This window comes from Miniopterus natalensis, chromosome 4 (genome assembly GCF_054644295.1).
Source record: "Miniopterus natalensis isolate mMinNat1 chromosome 4, mMinNat1.hap1, whole genome shotgun sequence".
Taxonomy (NCBI): Eukaryota; Metazoa; Chordata; class Mammalia; order Chiroptera; family Miniopteridae; genus Miniopterus; species Miniopterus natalensis.
In genome coordinates, this window is record NC_142084.1 from 7,377,065 (window position 1) to 7,396,465 (window position 19,401).

At 39.9% G+C, this 19,401-nt stretch overlaps 2 protein-coding genes across 4 annotated transcripts in view; both read right to left on the reverse strand.

Moving 5' to 3' along the window:
* The window catches only part of BBS7 (Bardet-Biedl syndrome 7), a 38,391-nt gene extending 27,097 nt beyond the window's left edge, over positions 1 to 11,294 (reverse strand). The window contains exons 1-5 of the mRNA XM_016201536.2: positions 11,181 to 11,294; positions 9,705 to 9,770; positions 6,047 to 6,109; positions 4,441 to 4,616; positions 1,713 to 1,899 (exon numbers count right to left, since the gene is read on the reverse strand). Coding sequence (XP_016057022.2) covers positions 1,713 to 1,899; positions 4,441 to 4,616; positions 6,047 to 6,109; positions 9,705 to 9,770; positions 11,181 to 11,216 — 528 coding nt within the window. The 5' untranslated portion in view covers positions 11,217 to 11,294. The remainder of the gene's footprint in view (positions 1 to 1,712; positions 1,900 to 4,440; positions 4,617 to 6,046; positions 6,110 to 9,704; positions 9,771 to 11,180) is intronic.
* A 3,754-nt stretch (positions 11,295 to 15,048) lies between these two features.
* The window catches only part of TRPC3 (transient receptor potential cation channel subfamily C member 3), a 60,177-nt gene continuing 55,824 nt past the window's right edge, over positions 15,049 to 19,401 (reverse strand). For all 3 annotated transcript variants that reach the window (XM_087815906.1, XM_087815905.1, XM_087815904.1), the window contains 2 exons: positions 19,210 to 19,285; positions 15,049 to 16,135 (listed from right to left, as the gene is read on the reverse strand). In XM_087815906.1, coding sequence (XP_087672032.1) covers positions 15,993 to 16,135; positions 19,210 to 19,285 — 219 coding nt within the window. In that variant the 3' untranslated portion in view covers positions 15,049 to 15,992. The remainder of the gene's footprint in view (positions 16,136 to 19,209; positions 19,286 to 19,401) is intronic.

The window sequence follows — 19,401 nt, forward strand, 5'->3', positions numbered from 1 at the left end:
TGCCACTTGTAATGCTTTCATTTAGAGCACAGTACTTATGAAACTGTCAAGAATGAGGCAGATGTACTCATACTCACATGGAAAGAACATCCATGACAAAGCATTCAATGAAAAGAATTTGTAAAATTACAGTAAAAAAATTAAATACAGAGCACACGAGAGAGCCATGTGCTTTATCTTTTATTTAAAATAACACTTAAAAATTTACAAATACCTACATAGAACTATATAAACATAAAAGAATACACACAAGACTGTTTTTAAAAGGCTGCCTCTGGACCGGCTGGTGTGGCTCAGTGGTTGAGTGTTGACCCATGAAACGAGGTCACTGGTTGGATTCCCAGTCAGGGCACATGCCCAGGTTGGGGGTGCGATCCCCAGGAGGGGGCGTGCAGGAGGCAGCCAATCAATGTTGATGTTTCTCTCTCATCGATGTTTTTCTGTCTCTTCCTCCTTGTTCCTCTCTCTCTAAAATCAATAAAAACATGTTTTTTAAAAAAGGCTGCCTCTGGGGCAGCAGACTGCCTAGCAAGGCAGATGGGGAGCAGGGAGAAGTGTGCAGGGCACAGAAAAGATTGCAACTGTTTGTTTTTAACAAACCCTTGGTGACTTTTTTTTTTTTTTACAATAAGCATATGGACCTCTTCTTGTTAACAAAGCAGAATCCTAGAATTCAGCCCCATCAATCTCTAACTGAATGCTAGCCAGCTCCTGTTAAAAGCCTTATTCAAACAACTCGTATTTGCTGTATTTGGGAGCACAGGCAAGGGGAGAAATTAATCATTTTTGCCTCTAGAATAAACCTTAAACATTACTTTAACTCACCTTAGGGGGAAAAAAAACAAACCTCATAGAACCACTGGAGTTTTCCTTTTATAAAAGAGCTAATGCCAAGAAATGACCATCTGGGTATGAAATTCCAAAGAGTGAGACAGCCAGTGGTGGCACGGAATAAACAGCTAGACTTCTGTTCAACTGCACTATCATCGGCCTAAATTTCTGAACCAACTAATCCACTTGTTGTATGTTACTTGCACTTAAATTTATTTTATGGATCCTGGTGTGTATATTTTAATGAAAAGTTAGTTTCAAGAAGACATAGTTATAACCATTATTACTAATAACAATGGCTGTAAGAGGTTGTTTTAGCCAATTATGGTTTTTAATTTTTCCCTCTATCACTCACTTCCTTATCTAACTAATATTTACTGAAAGCTTATTCTGTTCCACATAATGTCATAAACGGTGGGTAAACTCAATGATAAAACCCTGATCTCAACTATCCCTTGTTAAAACCCAACAACCTTTCCCCAAATTTTCTCTTTTAATTTCATTTGTTGGGGGAGGGGAGGGTGATGGAAAAAGAAAACAAAAAGGAAAAAAGAAAGAAAAAGAAAAGCTGGGAAGGGTTCTGTGTAGTTAAGGTACTCCATTCTGATAGTATTAGCTCAAAAATCACGCAGGTGGGGAAAATTATCCTTTTTTCCATATATGCCTCTCTAAAAACTTGCCAAAGATCTGAACACATTTATTTACCTCAAGTAAAAAAATTTTATCAATTAAAATATTTTTTAAAAGTTTCCAGATATAATTTTAAGTAGGGCATTTAAAGTGGTAGTAATCATTAAAATGATATACCTCAAGTAGCCACTGTTCATAAATATTCATTTACCTAAATTATGAAAAATTATAAAAATGCAAATAATAGCAACCTGTAAAACTCTGAGAAGTCTGTCCTGGCAGGCCAATACCGGGGTAATACGAGGTAATCTTTCCACTGGAAGGCAGATGACATCATTGATTTTGTCCCCAGAGAGGTAATAATGTTGGTCTTTGCAGTCACAATAATGGTTATAGATGTAACTTGCACTGAGAAAGAGGTCTGAGCCGGATATGTGCCTGAAGACAGTAAAAGTACTTTAACACATCCAGATTTTAAAATATAAGCATAAAAAACTAAAATTTTTTCAGAGGTGAAAATAAAAGTTTATTTATACAGTTTTACTATCATTTTATCACAGACTTGAATGGTTTTTTGTTTTGTTTTGTTTTGTTTTGATCTCCTGCCTCTTAATTTCCAGCTTTTTGGTATAACACTGATTTTGATAGCTGAAAATAAGGATCTTAACGCCTCAGCCTTCTCAAAACTTGAAGTCAGAAAAACTGGAAACAAAGACAATGATAATTGTCTATATCTAAAATCAAATAATATGTCAGAAAGTAACTGCTTTGAATATGTACTATGTGCCAACCCTGTCCTAAGTGACATATCTATCAGCTCAAACCTCAGAACTCTATAAACTAAGGACCATTTTCAACCCTTTTTACAGGTGAATAATAAAATGTTAAGTAACTTGCCTAATGGCACGTAACTAGTAAGACAGTGGAGTGGACTGCAACTCAGGTAGTTTTAACTCGGGTTAACTTTCTTACTACGACACTGTATTCACTAGAAAGGCTATCTGAAGCAAATCTACTTTAAATGATAAACAGAGGAAAAAAATGCCTTCATTAGAATTTTATCTTGAAAAAATAAATGAAAACAAGTTCATTTCAAATTATATTTAATACAATTTAGGCAATAATCACAACTGTGTCCTAAATCGTAAGACTGAATCCAGTTTTAAATGGAGGAGCTGAAGGTTTTTGACAAAAAATATAGGCTAGTGTATACCTTTCACTTCTAATTGCTACTACCATGTTATCATAAAGAGACTACTGTGGTTTTATTGGAAGGTTTCACCTATTTCTCCACCTCTAAGGTATATTTAAAATTTTTTTTTTATACTAAAATTATTCCTTATGCTATAATGATCCTCATTAATTTTCTCTTCTTTAATTATTGTTCAGGTGGCCTTACTCTGTGACTGATATTATTTCACAATATCATTTCTATCAACCTAATGAAATTCCCTATCTTTTTTCATAGTTGGAAATTTCATTTTGAAACCCATCTGCATTATATTTGCATTACACTGTCCAAAGTACTACTTGGCAATCACTATTGTTGACACAGATGTGAGACAGATGGGAACTTTAAGCCAGGAAGGATGTGTAAGTGGTAATCACTTTTATAAGTGTCAATTTCCTTATTGAATATTTTCAAGTTATAACCTTGTTTTCTTAGGCAACCTTATAAAAATGTGGAGATACAGGTAATTTTTCAAAAATTAAGTACATAACCTTTTCATACCACCTCTGCCACTCCAGTAAAAACATTTTAAAACCTAGACTCCTAGTTGCAAATAGTCATGGATATGTAAAGTACAGCACAGGGAACATAGTCTATGTAATATTGCAATAACTATGTGTGGTGCCAGGTGGCTATTGGAAATACCGGGAGACACACACACACACTTTGTAAACTATATAACTGTCTAACCACTATGATATGTACCTGAAACTAACACAAAATAATACTGAATGTAAACTGTAATTGAAAAATAAAACACTAGACTCCTTATCTTCCCAACTCTGCCCACATGCCTTTCTAAATGTGGAGGTATGCTAATAGTTACTTTATTACTTTGATTTTAGTATTTCACAGTTCTCATTGGTCACATCTATCTACAAAAGCATTTCAAAAGTATACTTTTGCTAAAGCACTGAAAGTACTTCCAGTTGCCATCGTTTAACTCTTATCTAATCTCCCCAAGCTCAAGCTTTCCAGCCCAGACATCAGGGCATGTGTGTGCATGAAACAGAGAGCTGTGCATACACAGAACTCTGCACTGAATCAGTAGTTTCCAAAAGGAGGTCTGGATGCTTATACAATGTGGCTGCATCAGATTCAGATGAAGAACTTTTTTCCTTTAACCCATTCCTAGTAATCCTGATTCTGCGGGTACAATGTAGGACAAGGAGTCTACTGATTCAAGCTTCCAAGGGGTTCTCCTAAGTACCAGGTTTGAGGAACAGTAGATGAGATGAACTTTAAGGCCCTTCCCAGCCCGTGATTCAAAAACTAAATTTTTAATTGCATGATTTCCCATTTCAGGAAGCCATTAGGAGGGGCTGTTTTCACTTAGAGTCTTACCTGACTAGCCTGAAGTTATACCCTATTGGTGGTCACCAACTTTGACGGCTAGCCTTCTAAGAAAATGTTGCTGCCTTGAAACCAGAACTTCCAGAGACAACAAAGAAACTGAAACTTAAATATCTAGGGATTTCTTTCACTTTTTTCTTTTATACCTTGATCGTAAATCATAATTGAACCAACCAGTCAAAAATAAACATATAAATACTATAAATGTCTTAACAAGAAAACATTTTAACAATCAATTTTATATTGATTCTAGGTAAAATTTAATTTCTGACTAATAAAATACCTTTAGTAAATTTTATTTCCCAGAAAACCCGTTACGATTTGATAATCAAATATTTGTTACCTTTCCAAAATATTGTTGTATATATAGAAAAATAAAAAGGAAATAAACATACATAGCTTTAATGCTTTCAGTGAGGTTTGTTTCAAAAGAGAGGAACTGTTTTCCTCTTTTTGTGAAACCTCGAATCTCAGATCCTGCAGCAATAAAAATTTTCTCCTGGGGCGTGTTAAGAACCCCTCCTAGTTCCAGTCTTGCAATCTTCTGCCCTGGTAAAGTCTTGAACACTGCCTGCAAAAATCATCGGAGAAAAAATTAAGTAGACAGCTATTGTAAGCATTTTCCTTTACTGTAAAAATGCTGGGATTTTAAACTTACAGAAATATTAGTTCTACTATATAGAAATACTTTTAGATACAAATGTATTTACTTCAGTAGGTCTCCTGGGTTTTTTGCTAAATATCTTCAAACTTTGGAATACTTATTCCCACATGTTTCAGGGACATCATTAAAATCTAAACCCTTGCAAATCAAAGTAGAGCTCACTAAGCAACAGTATTACATCACTAACTGAAAAAAATGCATAATCTCAGGCCCAAGCCCCGATCTACAGAATGAGAATCTGCATTTTCACAAGATTCTCCAATGGACATGTTTTTACACTTGAATCATCTTTTAAAAACTAATCTCTCCTGGTTTCTTTATAATTTTTAGAAACTTCAGTAGTATAAATAACTATATAATTTACTGGAAAGCTTAACTTACTGTTTCTCTATTTAATGGGAAACAACATTTGTATCAATTTCTTCCTGCTTATTTCCCATTTTATTATTGACATCAGATTATACACAGAGAACAAACTGAGAGGATATATGAAGGAAATACTGAGTTTCTGAAAGCTTTCACCCTCTTTACCTTTTTGTAAATTCCATATAAAGTATAATGAGTATAAGAGTTCCCATCTCAAACCCATCACTTGTAAATTATGATCTGTGGATATGATGATGTAATCATCGCTTCCCTGATCAGGTTACATGAAGCAGCAAAAGTGATGCTTCCAGGTTGCACTATGTTATGTAAGACTCCATCTTAGAGGCTTGACAATTTTCCTGCTGGTCTGAGCAGTAAGGTCACCATGTTGTGAGAGAGCCTGGCAGAGGACCACACACAGCAAGGAAAAGTGAGGGGGCCTCCAGATGCTGAGAGCAGACCCTGGCTTGCAGAGAGCAACAAAGTGGGGCCTCCAGATGCTGAGAGCAGACCCTGGCTTGCAGAGAGCAACAAAGTGGGGACCTCAGTCCTACAATAGCAAGGAAACGAATTCTGCTGACAACCACGTGAACCTGGAATAGGACTCCGAGCTCCAGAAAGGAACAGAGCCTGGCTGACATCTATATTGCTGCCATGTGAAACTTTGAGCCAGACTCCTGACCCACAGAAACTGTGAAATAATGAATGCGTGTTGTTTTAAGCCCCTAAGTTTGAGGTGATTTGTTACAAAGCACAGAAAACTAATAAATCACCCTGGGCTGCCAAAGATGTTTTACAAATAGCTGACAAATGACTCTTGTGCTTTCTGGAGCTTCATACTTCATATAACTATTTCCCTCACAACCCATTTCTCATTGTATTTTAGAAAAATTTTAACCTAGGATTATTCAATAAGTAGCATTTCTCTTTTAGAAATTCCTTTTATCCCCTAAAGAAAAAGCTATACATACCACTGCTTCTCCTTTCTTCATGCCAAAGCACAAAACTACCCCATCATGATCTCCAATAACCACCTGTAACAGATTGAAGAGAATCTAAAATTATTATTATACCCTAATAACTATATATGGAGAAAACGATATTCTCAATATATAAATTATAATTTTAAAAGCAGAAATCAGAAAATCTAAGACACCCCCACAAAAACTAATCCTCCAAAGAATTACAGAGAAAGGCCAAAGAGAAGGTCATGGAGAGTTGTGGAAGTAGCTGGCCATATATTCTGTTCCTACCACATAACCAGAGCAAGGAAACAGGGACAGAAACGGCAGGGAGGTAATTTTTTTTCTTAACTGGAGCATAAGAACATTTTGTTTTTTAACCTTCACCCCAGGATATTTCCCCCTGCTTTTCAGAGAGAATGGAAGGGAGAGAGGGGGAGAGAAACACTGATGTGAGAGAGACTCATCGATTGGCTGCCTCCGGCAAGTGGGCCAACTGGGGCCGGGCCTGCAACCGAGGTGCATGCTCCTGACTGGACTCGAACCCAGGGCCCTTCAGTCCAAGGGCCAACGCTCCAGCCACTGAGCCAAACTGGCTAGGGTGGAGCATAAGAACATTTTAAGATTAACTTTAAAAACATTACCAAATAAGGTTGTGACTGACTGATTTGACATTTTAAACCTGTTTAATGGAAAAATTTTAACATAAGCAAAAGTAGACAGAATATTATAATGAATTCCCACGTGTCCATCACCCAGCTTCAATAATTACGCATTATCTGATGTGGCCAATGAATTACTCTAAAGTAAATAGGGAGGGAGACTTTAATATCTCTTCTTCAGAAATTGCTAATCAAGAAGACAAAAGGTAAGAAACAGATTAGAAAAACAATTACATTTGATCTAATATATATGCATATATAAGGTGCCCCCCCAAAATGTATACACACACTTTGAATAACTATAAAGGCAGTGTTTATTAAAATACATTTCATTTTCAAAATTGAACTATCAGCTGTTAAAGTGATTTTTTTGGGGACACTCTGTATTGATATATGTAGGAGTGTGTGTGTGTGTGTGTGTGTGTAAATTAATAAATAAGTCACTCATCCCAAGAATCAAAGTATGAATGTTCTTTTCAAGCAAAATGGAACATTAAAAAATTGGCCAAGTATTAGGATATAAAATAAGTCTCAAATATAAAAATGTTAATATCATGCAGACTTTGTTCTTAGGGTGCTGATTCTTAACTTTCTAGGGGGAATCACAAACAACTTTCTGTATCTGATGAAAGTTGTTGACTTTCTCCCTGGAACAATAAGCATTTACAAATAATTATGTTCACACTTTCAGATTCATGGATCTTTGAAAAGATGAAAAATACATAGTTAAGGTTTTGATTTTTTGACAATACACTACTCCAATAACTTGTAAAACAATCTATTACAGGGATTCCCAAAGTGTGGTTCCTAGACAGATGGAAATTAAAGAAGACTTCTTTGGGAATCTGCGCAGTCAATGCTAATTTTGTAAGTAAGCCTTTATTTTCCTTTTCGCTAGGTGATATTTGCAATGATGGTACAGAAGTACTGATGGGCAAAATTACCAGTGTCTGATAAACAAAACAATGACCCCAAACTATCAGTAATGTGTAACCTTCATCACCACTTGAGAGTTAAGGACATAAAATCCAGTTTCATGTAAGGATGTCCTTGATGAAGCAATACAAACTTTTAATCTTATTAAATCCTGACTCTTGAATACATGTCTTTTTAATATTTAGTATGAGAAAATAGGAAGTATGCATTAAGCACTTCTGCTGCGGAAAAGCATTTGTATCATTGTTTGAGTTATGAGCTGAACTATCCACTTTTTTCAAGAAACACTATTTTTAAAAATGAAGGAACAACCAACAACTGTTGTTATTAACACGTGGGTATTTTGTGGACTTTTTTTAAATGGAAGGAAGTGAACTTGTTATTTCAAAGGAAAACAAATGACCATATTTGCTAATATGGTAAAGTTTGAGCTTTCAAGGTGAATATCAGTACTTTGGAAGGCTTGTACCTGCCACAGTGAGACTGACAGCTTCATAATACTTAAACTTTTCGATGAGACTAGCAGTGACATTAACAAATGTGGTATGTTTGATACTCTATAATAAAATGCATCAACATTTGGAAAATCTGTAGAACTCAAATGAACCAATACGGTCAAATGACCATCAGAGGATGCTATAAATCCATGCATGAGTAAAATATCCATACAAAGTACAAGATAGACCAATGGATTTTAATGTGTCAAAGTATAAAAAGTTAATCAATATGGTGTGAGATTCCATTGAGCACCTAATGTTTAAGAAACTACTACTTGTCAAATATAGGTGTAGCAACAAATATGAAGAGCAATAATTATCTGGAAAATCTAGTTAAATATCCCTCCCTATTTTCAACTATGTATCTGTGTAAGCTAGATTTTCATGTACTTCAACAACACCAACATATCACAGCAGCCCACCATAAGAATCCAGGTAACCCTGCTTGTACCTGACTAAAGAATTTGCAAAATGTAGCACAATGCCACTATTCCCACTGAATTCTTTGGTTTTGAAAACAGTTATTTCTCATAAAAATGCTATTTATGTAAACATGTAACAGGCCTAATATTTTTTAAAATGGTGTAATAGCCCCAGTCTGTTTTGCTCAGTGGTTAAAGTGTCAGCCTGTGGACTTAAGGGTTCTGAGTTCCATTCTGACCAAGGGCATGTACCTCACAGGCTCGATGCCAGGCCCTGGTTGGGGAGCGTGTGGAGGGCAACCAAGCGATGGGTCTCTCTCACGTCAATGTTTCTCTCCCTCTCTCTCTCCCTTCCACTCTCTCTGAAAAACAATGGGGAAAAAATATATATCCTCAGGTGGGGATTAAAATAGTGTAAAAAATATTTTAAACATTTCTTAGTTTGAATTTTGATATAGTAAGTATTGATAGGCATAACCATATAAACAAAAGTTACTTGGGATTCTCAATAATTTAATTGTGTAAAAGGGTCCTGAGACCTAAAGGTTTGAGATGATCTTATCTAGTAGACTGAATATAATAAATGACAACCAGAATTCTGTTGATTTATCTTGACAAATGTTAATGTATCAGGATACTGTATTTACTTGGCAGCTATCAAAATATCCTACTAGTCTACTGAGAAATTATAATTGTCTTAGGGACATCATAACTGTCTTGTGTCATAGGATCAATGTTTCTACAAAAATCAATATTGTTAAATATAAAGCTCAACATCAAAATAATTACTCTTAAAAATATGATGAAGTTTCAAAAATGCAATTTCTCTATATTCAATTGTTTTACATTTCTTTTTTCATATACACAACCTGGTGCACACAAGTATACACAGTAAATTATTTCAAAAAAATGGAATATGGTTTTAATAAGTTTGCCTATACTATTTACTAACTGTACATAATAATTATAATATCCAAGGAAATTACTGTTTGTAAATGTTCCTTGGTACTCCAACCTCTGCTCAAATTGAAGAACTTCACTTCCATTTTAACAGCATTTTAAAAAGAGTAATTTACCAATAAAGAAGGAAACATAAACTCCTCCTCTGCCAGAGCTAAGGAGATGTGCAGAAATCAAATCTCTACAGTACCTTCTGTGTAGCTCTATGTCTGGAGGCAGGAAGCAGCTTCATGGTCTTCTGAGAGGTCACTCCCACCTATGGAAACACAGCATCATCTGGTGGATGCTCTCTCACAACTGTAATCTGAGTCACTACATCAGATTAGCAGGACCAGCAGATTCAGATCACAGTGAGTTTTATTTTTCATTGCAGTACTTGTGATACAAAGTAATTACTACTATCAGTGATGAACTTATCTAATGAAATATGCCACAAAAAATCGGAAGACAGTAAACAACCCAAAACAGTATAATTTACACTTGTAGAAACTTATGTTGTCAAGTCAAAAAACCCTGTGACATTACTGACAAAGATACTTCACGAGAAAAAAAAAAAAAAACTTCTAGAGGCCTTCTTTTACAAGTTCATACAGTTGTTAAAGACTTTTTGTAAAACGATTTAAAAATCTTTGGAAACAGTAATTATTAAAAATGCAACAAACAAGATTTTTGCTAAAACACCAAAGATCTTGACGGCAACGTCGTCCAATAAAACTGATGCTGAAGATGATTCTACAAAAGGTACAGAAGATGGAAACAACAGCAACAGTCACTAGCCCCGCACAGAGAGCTACTGGAGGAAGATGGGAGACAAGCTGGAGAAAGCAACCAATCATGGAAGAATTTACATACGGTGCAAATCTATAATGTTATTCCGCATGCCAGGGAGGGGGTATTCAAGTTCAAAAGAATGTTCTTGGATTTGGATTTTGAAACGTCAGTCTAGGAAGGGACGTGAAGGGCGGCCTGGAGGCTGGGGGCCCAATTAGGAGGCCGTTTTAAAGATCCGAGCCACGACGGGCAATGGACACGGGGAAACGGGAGGGATCCAAGAGGCTTTTAGACCGGCGCAGCCAGACCAGAGCTAGGTGCCGAGCGCTCAGCGAGCTCCCAGCGCGGCCGCCGCGAGGACGCGCGCACCACCCGCCGAAAGGGACCCTAAACCGGATGTGCAGCAGGAGGGGACCGGGGGCGGGCGGGGGCACGGAGGGGTCGCCAGCTCCGGACGCGGCGGCTGTTTCTACAGAAGCTGCCTCCTCCGAGCCCCCGGATCCTCAGCTATCACGGGGCCACTCGGAGAATTTCCATGGGGATTCAATATCTGTGGGTGTTGTCACACCGACTGCGGTCTGGCCGGTGGGGTCCGGCTTACAGTAAGAAATAAGGGGCGCTCCGGGGATGGCGTGGGGGAGGCGGAGATTCAGCGTCAGCGGGACCCGGGGTCGCGTCGGGGCCGGGGCGCCAGCTTCGTCCAAGTCCCGGTGGACCGTAACGGACCAGCCGGGGCTGCGCGGGAGGAGGGCGACCCGAAGGTAGCTCCCCGCCCCGCACTTGGCCGCGGGCCCCGCTCCCCGCGACCGCACGGACGCCAGTGGGAGGACCGACCGCAGCCTCTAAGGGAGCCGGGCCCACAGCGCACGGCGTCGCCCCGCCCCCTCGGGTTTACCTGTAAATAATCCGCTCGGTGCAAATGCAGATCCATGGCGGCGGCACAGACGCGCTGGGCAGGGCCGGGCCGGGACCAGGCGGACGGAGGCTGCGGGACCCCAGGCTTCCGAGGGGAAACAGGTCGCGTCCCCTCGGAAGGGCGACCCCAGCCGCAGCGGCCCCGGCTGGGATGAAAACGCGGGGCTTCTGGGCTGTGGCGTCCAGCGTGACGTCAATACGTTCACGTGAGGGGGACCAAGGACCAAAGGGAAGCTCCGCCCCTCTCCCGAGCTGCTCCAATCAGAGGAGGAGAGGGGCTGAGCGCCGGCGGGGTGGTTTCCAGGGAGACCGCAGACGCAGTCTTGGCTCCGCCCCCAGCGCCGCCCGAGGCGCACTTCTAAGTCTCTCTGGATGTAAAGGGTGGATGTGAAGATGTGTACGCTCGGACCTGTTTCTCTGACATCGGGAAGGACCCCTCAACGAATTAAGTTCCACCGTTATTAGCTTATATCAGCAGTTCTCAAACTTTTGGCCTTTGGATCTCTTTACAATATTTTTACAAACTTTTGAGGACCCTACATACCTTTTGTTTATATGAGTTATCTATTGATATTTACCGTATTAGAAATTAGAACTGAAAATTTTAAAATGTTAAAAGTAGCCCGGCCGGGCGTGGCACAGCGGTTGAGTGTCGACCTAGGATCCAGCCGATCGAGTTCGATTCCCAGCCAGGGCACATGCCAGGGTTGTGGGCTCTATCCCCAGTCGGGGGCGTGCAGGAGGCAGCCGATAAATGACTCATCATTGATGTTTCTATCTCTCTCTCCTTCTCCTTTCCTCTCTCTGAAATCAATGTATATATTTTTTAAATGTTAAAAGTAAAATTAAATATTTTAATGAAAAACAATATTTTCCAAAATAAACATAGAAAGATTAGTGCTATTTACAAATCTGTTTACTGTCCACTGGGATAGTAAATAGGAGTCCCAACTCTACTTGTGCATTCAACCTATTGGTATATGTGTGGGTGGATTTTTTTTAAGTATATGAAGAAAATTTGGTCCAAAGTTGGTTGCAGTGTTGAATGTGGCTTCATCATACAACATCCCCAAATCCTATTTGTTAATATCACTACAGATTTCATCAGAAAAGATTTTAAGTATTGGAAAGCTGTGGATACACAGCTCAGACAGTGGATACAAATTTAGCAAAACTCTAATTTGTGGGTAAAGGCTTGAATTTTAAGCATTGGTAACAAATGTCAAGTGTTTTCCTTAAAGTAACAGGTTCCCTTCTTCAATTCACAAGAAAGTGCATGCCAAATATCCAAGTCTGAATAATCATAATTTGTTCATTGTGCTTTCAAAAAAAAAAAGTGTTCCATTTAAAAAAGCAATGAGTTCAGCTAGCAACCCAAATATAATCACACCAGTGCTTTTCCTTGAGACAACTAATGTAGTTTGGTATTTAGTAGAAATGCACTATGCATTCTTCCCATATCATCACCCAGCATAGTTAAAAAGATCCTCAAGGAGTGAAGACTTAAAATGAACAACTTTTACTGCTTCATAATGAACATTTTTACATGAAACTTTTGTTCCCTGCCAATGTGGGTGTGAAGAATACAGAGGCTACTGCTACAGTTTGAAGCCACTGCTTTGATTCATGCTTAAGTGCCAGCAGTATTAACCTCCATGGCTTTTGTACCATCAGTGAAAAAGGCAAATAACGTTTTAGTGTTATGAAAACAGTTTCAAAATCACAGACCCCCTGAAAAGGCCTCAGGGGCCCTCAGCCTACTGCTGACCTATGGTGACCCAGGATCTGACCTAGAGCTGACATTCCTTGACTCCTGTCCACCAGCCCACCCTTTGGCCACACAGTGTGCTCTGCCCACAGAAGTGCTGCAGGTACTGTCCCTTTCCTGGTTTATGTGGCCTACTAGGGAAGACTTCGCAACTGACTGTGAATCAGGAATTAAACCCCTGAAAAGAGTTGCTGCTTTGGAAGATAAATTACTTGCAACAGAAGGATCTGAGGTTTTGCCCAAATTCCAAGGTGTTCCAGACAATTTTTTTTCTGAGGCTAAAATAACCAAATTAAAATAATATGCTTTGAGATGGGTTAGCTGTGTAGCAACTTGGGGAGATATGTGTTAATTTAGACTCAATAAAAATACAGATAAACTTTAGAAGTAAACTGAAAAAACAGCCACAGAGAAAAAGGTGAAACAGAATTGCATAGAACTGTGTAGAGTTTAGGGGGTTGGATGGTGTATTAGAGAGACAGGGCCACCAAAACAAAGTACTACCAGCTGGGTGGCTCACACAACAAATTTAGTTTCTTACAGGATCTCACTGGCCAGCAGTAGAAAATCAAGGTGTCAGCAGGGAACCAAACCAATCTCCTGAGGCATCTCTCCTTGGCCATCTTCAACCTGTGTCCTCACACAGTCTTCCCTTTGTGTCTGTGCCCTAACCACCTCTTCCGATGACACCTGTCATATCAGATTAAGCTCCACTCTAATGACTTCATTTTAATTTAATTATCTCTTAAAGCCCCATCTCCAACTACAGTCACGTTCTGAGGCCCTGGGGTTAGGATTTTAACATATGAATTTGGGCAGGGGACACAATTCAGCCCATAACAGAAAGGAAGTTGTCTGATCTGTTTTGAGAGTTCTACAATTGTGGGAGGCATGGACTTAAAAAAAAAAAAAAAATGCTGTGAGCCGTATCTTTATTCAAGACTCAAGGGATCCTAGGGTGAGTATCTCCAGCTGGATCTGACACGTTTCCATTCAACATTTCCCCAACTCCCAATCAGGAATATTACTAAATATTCCATTCAAAAACATCCACACTTGGAATCCTAGACAATACTGTAAGACTGAGAGAATTGTCTGTTATGTAAACTCCATATCTTTCCTGTTGTAATATAGTACAGTAACATATAACAATGAAAAAATTCAATATTTTATTCAGTTCTGAGGCATAGCATAAAATACATAAAGTCTGAAAAACATTTAAGACAAAGTACTATTAGAATAGCACAAAAGTTAATGAAATAGTCTACAATGGTAGCAAAAATGTATAAAGTTCTTTTCTTAATTTAATTGTTTTAAGTCCCAAGAAGTAGAAATTAAGAAATCTTCTTTAAAGAGTTTTATGTAGTTCCATTTAATGCATGAGAGTAATGATTTTTAAAGTGTCATGTATTTAACTGGTGTTTAGGGCCTATAAGACTACTTTTGAGGTGTGATCACGATTTGTGTTCTTCTAAGAGTTGATGGGAGCAGCCTGAAGAGACTAGGAAGTTAAACATAACTCTATGAGACATTTAAACCTACCTGATAAAAAGAAAATACTTTGTTTTATGGTCTGTGAAGAGACAAGGGAACTTACTAGCCTGTATTTCCTTTCCTATTAATGTCATGAGGCGTGGTAGACGTTACCAGCATTCAGCTCAGTCACATAATAAGCCAAGTACAGATACATCACAATCTGTTTTGTGTAGCAAGGGTAACTGAAATGCTTTGATCAGAAACAGGATGTCAATCATTGTAAGCCAGGGCAAGAAGAATGAAACCTCGAGGGGAAGTGAAACCCACCTGGTGACACTGGGACACACCTCTCCAGGTGCACAGCCACTGCTCTGCCCTCTTCCTTCGCATAAGCATGTCCTCCAAAACTCAGAAAGGAGCAAGTGGGCAAGAGAGGAAGTCAGTGATCCAGACCTTTAGCATTAAAGCATCAGAGGCAGAAATCAGAAGGTAATAACACAATAACAACCCTACAGAACCCCCTTAAAAAATTCCACCATCCCACTGACTAAATTCACATGACTGAAAAACAAATAAAAATCTAAGACAAAAAACGAACAGTATATACTTTAGAAAAATCTTTAATGTGTTGCTTTGAACAATTCTATGAAACTTAAATATGTATTAACATAACTACATTTTCTATTGACCCACTTCATTGTTAAATTCTTCCTTCGGGGCTCAAAGGTTCTAGGACTACCAGTGATGCCAAAAATTCTAAGAAAATCTGACCAAGTCATGGCTGCTTATAAAATGTCTTCAGTTTCAATTTAAAAAAAAAAGTTTTTATTGTTTTTTTTAGACAGAGAGGAAGGGAGAGGAAGGAGAGAAACATCAATGATGAGAGAGTCATTGATCGGCTGCCTCCTGCATGCCCCCTACTGGGGATCGAGCCCGAAACCCAGGCATGTGCCCGGACTGGGAATCAAACGGTGATCTCCTGTATCATAGGGTGATGCTCAACCACTGAGCCACGCTGGCCGGCACAGTTTCAGTTTTTAAAAAAAACCCTTTAGCACTTAGACAAGAGAAGGTGTGCTACGTAGTGATGGCCTTTTTATTTGTATTTGTATTTTGTTGGCAGTTCAGTTTGGGTGGTTTCAGCAACATTTACTGAGCACCTACTTTGTACCAGGCACTGTCCTAGATGCTGGAGACATAAAAATGAGTAAGACATGGTCCCTGTCCCCAAGGAGCTTACTTACAGTCTCTTGGAGGCCAACAGATAGTGCAAAGATGTAGTAAAGTTCATTCTAAAATGGACAAAAATGGCAGTAATTGTCCTTTAAATACAATGGCGTGTCATTGTAATTTCAAGGCAGACAATTAAAATAAAGACCGTTTGCATGTGATAAAACAGTAAAATCATTAAGACCTAACTTTTAAACATTCACATAATAAAGGTAGTTAATACTAAAAATGTACACCATGGTTTTCAAGTACTTCACACTTAGAAATATTATTGCCCACATCTGTGCTACAGTCCGAGCCGCAGTCCAGGCCACCACGTCATTCACATCTCGGCGCGCTGGGGCTCAGCTTCTCGCTGAGCTTATGAATTAGGACGGCAAGTTCCTCGGTCGCTTGGCTCTTGTCCTCCAAAAGTTCATAACGAAGACTGGAGATATCTTGCTTGATTTCTTTTAATTCACCTAAAGTATTTGTATAAAACACACACAAAATTGGTAATTTGCTCTTTGGATTTAGAAAAGAACAGAGAGTGAAATTCATACGATATAAATACATTTGCCTCATAACATTGCCAAGGTAGATTTTTTCCTTTAAAATGATTAATAAATGTCTGTTTAAAAATATAATGACCTTTCCCAGCCGGTGTGGCTCAGGGGCTGAGCACTGACCCATGAACCAGGAGGTCACAGTTCAATTCCTGGTCAGGGCACACGCCTGGGTTGCGGGCTCCATTCCCAGCAGGAAGCAGCCAATCAATGATGTTTCTATCTCTCTCTCTCCCTCTCCTCTCTCTGAAATCAATAAAAACATATTTTTAAAATATATATTTTTAAAATATATATAATGACCTTTATAAAAAGCTATAAAAGTAGTACAACTATGCTTTTAATAGCAAAACTCAGCTCAAGTACTGTTATGTGGCTCAGCCAACTTTTAACACAGGGTGACCTCTCTGTTAACTAATCTACAAGCAGGGGACCTCCTCTCTGTCTACAGGAAGTCCTTTGGGTCCCCTCAGCCATGGAGGTAGCACCCGCACAGATCCTCTCCCATCGCTAATATGGAAGGGAATCCTAGCAAAACAAAACTTTACTAACCATGAATCAAGCTATTAAACAGGCAAATACATGGAAGTAGATTTAGAGCAAGTTTGAAGGAAGGGAAGCGAAGGAAAAAGAGTGTGAGTGTTTACTAGGGAAGGCAAGGGTAACGGGTGTGGAGGCAAGGAACAAATTAATCTGTGTCCCACGGAGGACGGGCACATAAGGGGGTACAAGCAATGGCGAATCGAGGAGTTTCGAGGTGATACCACTGGCTGTATGGGCATCACGAGTCTCCATAGGAGGCTATTAAAACACAACTATTCCCATAACTCAGCTTGGCAGTATTTTGAGCATATGCAGACCGCAATTAAAAACTGGATTCTCGCCCAGCCAGGCGGGGCTCAGAAGTTGAGAACTAACCTAGGATCCAGGAGACTGTGGCTCGATTCCCGGTCAGGGCACATGCCCGGGTTGTGGGCTCGATCCCCAGTCAGGGGCGTGCGAGAGGCAGCCGATCAATGACTCACCATTGATGTTTCTCTCTCTTCCCCCTCTCCTCCTCCGTCTCCCTTCCTCTCTTTGAAATCAATAAAGATAAATTTTTTTAAAAAACTGGATTCTCTTGCAAGTGATGGTAATTTAGATAAGGCCCTGACCTTGAAAGGTGAACTTTGAAGCAGGAACTTATCTCAAATCCAAGAAATGATTCTTCAAATCACTGGCACTTGAACAGCTTTTTACGAGAACCGCATGTAAAATACACCTTTCACATTTCCTGGTATCTTTATGGTGTCTTTTGAGTATCATGTCTACATTCTCTAATTATATGAAAGAACCTTTTCATTTTAAGGAATTCTAACTCTTCCTCAAGAACACACACAAAACATGTTCAGGTTCCTTTGTAGCAAAAAAAAAAAGAAGTGGTTTTTCCCTTTGCATTTGGCAGCACAGAGGGAGCAAAGGGATCTAGTTTGAAACCAAATCCCGCACAGCCAGTCCTTGGTGGCAGAAAGGGATTCTCACACCACTCAGGCGACCCGGGGCCCCGCTCGCCTCCCTGCCGCCACCTCCTTCTCCCTGGCTCCTGAGTGACGGGGGACTGGGCGCTAAGGGCTGTGTCCATCCTGCCAGTTCAGGAAACACAAATCACCCCACCTCTGGACTTCACCTTCATTTATTAAATGAGGAGGTTCAGATATAGGATATACTTTCTCAGAACTCTGTTCAAAATGCCAGTTCTCACTCATTCGTTTTCCTCTTTTGCGCAGGCTGGGGAGAAGCCTCCTGGTTTTTGACGCTGTCCCGCCACTTAGCTGCTGTTTTGTTTTCAGGGAGTTACGGTACCACTGACGGGGGTTCCGCTTGCTAATCTACAGCCCCATTCCACTCCGGTCTCCTTCAGACTGTTTCGGGGTCCCCATGGTTGGATTTTTGCTGGTTTCTCATTCACATATTTATAGATTTCTCTTCTACAAACACATGCCATTGATTGGATTGGCTCAGATTTGCAAGGGTCCCCTTGCCCTAATCAAGTACTGGCTTCAAAGCTCAGCAACGGTTTGGTCGAGTTGAGCTCTTTTTTCTCTTATCAGTGAGGCAGGTCTAGTGGCATCTCACTGGTGTTATAAACTATAGTTTTCAACTTATTTCTCCAGGTTGATTTCTTTTCAACTCTGGCTGGTGCGTTGGCCTACGCCCCAGCATTTGATGAAAAACTTTTATAGTTCACACAGAAGCCCTGCGTAGGATTTACCTGGAAAAATAGGCATGTTTAAGTAAGGAGCCAAGGAGAAACACGAAAGGCAAGAGAAAAAACAGGTGGGAAAAATCGGTTAGAGATTTCTTTCTGGACAACAAAATAAACATTTTTCTGAAGTGTGGATTCTGTCTGAGCCCCCCATCATTTTACCTGCATCACTGGAAGACTGTTGACTCTCATGTGAACTCACTGAACTTCTGACTATCTTATATGTTAGGGAATTAAAAGGAAACACAGCAGACTTCCCATTCTAAGAATCAGGGCATTGTGAGGAGAGAGAAATTGTCGCTCATTTTGACATTTTAAAAAGATAAGAATTTTAGAAATGTAACATAAGAGTCTCCTGTCCATCTTGGAGGGACCCAAACTGTCACCAGAGATTGGATTTTTAAAGTATCCTTCAATGTGAAGTTTTTCCAAGGTCATTACGTTCCTTGTACAAGGGTGTTTCTTGTTTTTTTTTGTGTGTTTTAACCTTCATCTGAGGATATTCCCTCCACTGCTTTTCAGGGACAGCGGAAGGGAGAGGGAGAGAGAGAAACATCGAGGTGAGAGAGACACACCCACCCGTTGCCTCCCGCACGGGCCCCGACTAAGGCAGGGCCGAGCCTGCAACCGAGGTGCATGCCCCCGGCCGGAATCGAACCCGGAACCCTTCCGTCCGCAGGCCGATGCTCTAACCACTGAGCAGACCGGCCAGGGCGAGGCCCTCTCTTGACCTGGGGACGCTTACCTTCATTCACTTCATCATTCTCTTTGTCTACTTGTGCTTTCAAAACGTAGCGCTTTATCAGCCTTTTCATGATCTGCTGTTGGGAGAGAAGAAATGACTCCGTCACCAACGATGCACGTGACCTGGGTCCTAGTCTCCTCAGAGCCTGACACGCCTGTAAAGCGACAGCTGGGGGCAGAGGAAGTGCACAGA